The sequence below is a fragment of the Anarrhichthys ocellatus genome, unplaced genomic scaffold (genome assembly GCF_004355925.1).
Source record: "Anarrhichthys ocellatus isolate YVR2014 unplaced genomic scaffold, GSC_Weel_1.0 scaffold7371, whole genome shotgun sequence".
In the NCBI taxonomy this organism is placed as follows: Eukaryota; Metazoa; Chordata; class Actinopteri; order Perciformes; family Anarhichadidae; genus Anarrhichthys; species Anarrhichthys ocellatus.
The window spans coordinates 1-2,322 of NW_022287345.1; the positions used below are offsets into that span (position 1 = coordinate 1).

General features: G+C 42.6%; 1 protein-coding gene across 1 annotated transcript; it reads left to right on the forward strand.

Moving 5' to 3' along the window:
- Positions 1 to 269: 269 nt before the first annotated feature.
- Positions 270 to 2,316, forward strand: LOC116380488 (sodium channel protein type 4 subunit alpha B-like). The gene is made up of 3 exons (XM_031842398.1): positions 270 to 437; positions 751 to 789; positions 1,613 to 2,316. The coding sequence occupies exon 3, from the start codon at positions 1,666 to 1,668 to the stop codon at positions 2,218 to 2,220; it is 555 nt and encodes a 184-aa protein (XP_031698258.1). The 5' UTR covers positions 270 to 437; positions 751 to 789; positions 1,613 to 1,665; the 3' UTR covers positions 2,221 to 2,316.
- Positions 2,317 to 2,322: the final 6 nt, after the last annotated feature.

Genomic DNA, 2,322 nt, shown 5'->3' on the forward strand with positions numbered 1-2,322 from the left:
ATAAACTGAATAAACTGTAAATAAATTCATAATAAACTGAATAAACTATGAATAAATTCTAGTGCTGGGCAACGATTACAATTTTTAATCGTATGATTTTTTTGCGATTAATCGTTTCTGTGTGTCGTATGTCCCTTTGACATTGTCTGCTTATTGTCTCATGTAGAATTGCCTCCAGGCTCGGCTCTTTGACCTGGTGACTAAACGGTCTTTTCAAGTCTTGGTGGTGGTGGTGATCTGCCTGAACATGGTGACCCTGATGATGGAGTCAGACCAGCAGAGCGAACAAACGGAAAACATTCTGTTATGGTTCCACTTCGTTGTCATCATCCTCTACTTCACAGAGTTCATTTTGAAGATCATCGCGCTCAGACAGCACTACTTCACCGACAGCTGGAACATCTTGGACTTCCTGGTGGTCACCATCTCCATCCTAGGTGAGTCTGTCGTTATTTTGGATTAATTTAGAGGCATCACATGTTTTAATATATAAAGTACAAATGTAGGATTAAAGAGAATTCTTTTGTTTTGTTCAGGCAACATTTTAAATGCATTTCATTGTTTTTTATCCCACAACGATGACCACTTCCTGTTCCACTGTTAGAAACTTAAAGACCCTGAAGGAAAATCTTTTATCTCCTTACCTGGCTGTGAAGACGTACAGATGTAACCCACCGAAGTCACTGTCACTGCTTCACATGTTGGCCTGTAATAAATAGTGAAACGTGATCTCACTCCCAACTGTTGTAGGTCTCACTCCAAACAGTGTAGGTCTCACTACCAACTGTTGTAAGTCTCACTCCCAAACCTCCCAACTGTTGTATGTCTCACTCCCAAACTTCCCAACTGTTATAGATCTCACTCCCAACTGTTGTAGGTCTCACTCCCAACTGTTGTAGGTCTCACTCCCAACTGTTATAGATCTCACTCCCAACTGTTATAGATCTCACTCCCAACTGTTGTAGATCTCACTCCCAACTGTTATAGATCTCACTCCCAACTGTTGTAGGTCTCACTCCCAAACCTCCCAACTGTTATAGGTCTCACTCCCAACTGTTGTAGGTCTCACTCCCAACTGTTGTATGTCTCACTACCAACTGTTGTATGTCTCACTACCAACTGTTGTAGGTCTCATTCCCAACTGTTGTAGGTCTCACTCCCAACTGTTGTAGGTCTCACTCCTAACCCTCCCAACTGTTGTAGGTCTCACTCCCAACTAAATCAGTGTCCCTCTGCGTCTGATACTGACACACCGCGCATTCAACTAACTCCAACGTAAACAAACCCAAATCATTATTAGTCGCTCAGTGCAACTGATGTAGAAGAAAGAGGTCAATAATGATTGATTGATTGTTTTTTTGTTTTATTTTCAGGAGTGTAGTTACAGCATGAGTATTGTTAGAATATCAATATTACCTCAAATGTTTTGATTTTTTTGAAGATGTGTCGGATTATGAAGGCACACTTTTCACTTTAAGGGACTTGAAATTTGCTTTTGCAGATGTGTGTCTTTAATTTTATTATTGTTTTTTGTAACCATTGTAAATCTAGAATATTTTTGGGGAATTTATGATTGTTTAATAACTCAAACTCTCTCTCTGTCTCTCTCTAGGCATTTTTTTTACTGACCTCATCGAGAAATACTTTGTGTCGCCTTCTCTCTTCATGGTGCTGCGAGTGGTGCATATCTTTCGTATCCTCTACTGGGCCAAGGGGATACGGAAGCTGCTTAATGCCTTCATGATGTCACTTCCTGCCCTCTTCAACATTGGCCTCCTCCTCTTCATCATCATGTTCACCTCCTCTGTCTTCTGCATGTTTAACTTTGCCTATGTGAAGAAGGAGTTTGTGTTGAACGACATGTTTAACTTTGAGACGTTTGGGAACAGCATGATCTGTTTGATACTGATGACTACTTCAGGTTCATGGGGCGATTTTCTGATTCCCATCATGAACACTGAGCCAGAATGCGATCCCGACATGGAGAACCCAGGATCCATGATCAGAGGAAACTGTGGCAGCCCGGCAGTCGCCATCGTCTTCATGGTCACCCACGTCTGCCTGACCTTCCTGCTGGTGGTCCACCTGTACATCATCGTCATCCTGGAGACCTTCAAGTCTGAGGACGCAGAGCCACTGAGTGACAACGACTTCCAGATGTTTTATAAAACCTGGAAGAAGTTTGACCCAGAAGCCTCGCAGTTCATCCAGTACAGGTGAGTCCTTCTCCCTACGGTACAGGTGAGTCCTTCTCCCTAGAGTACAGATGAGTCCTTCTCCCTAAAGTACAGGTGAGTCCTTCTCCCAACAGTACAGGTGAGT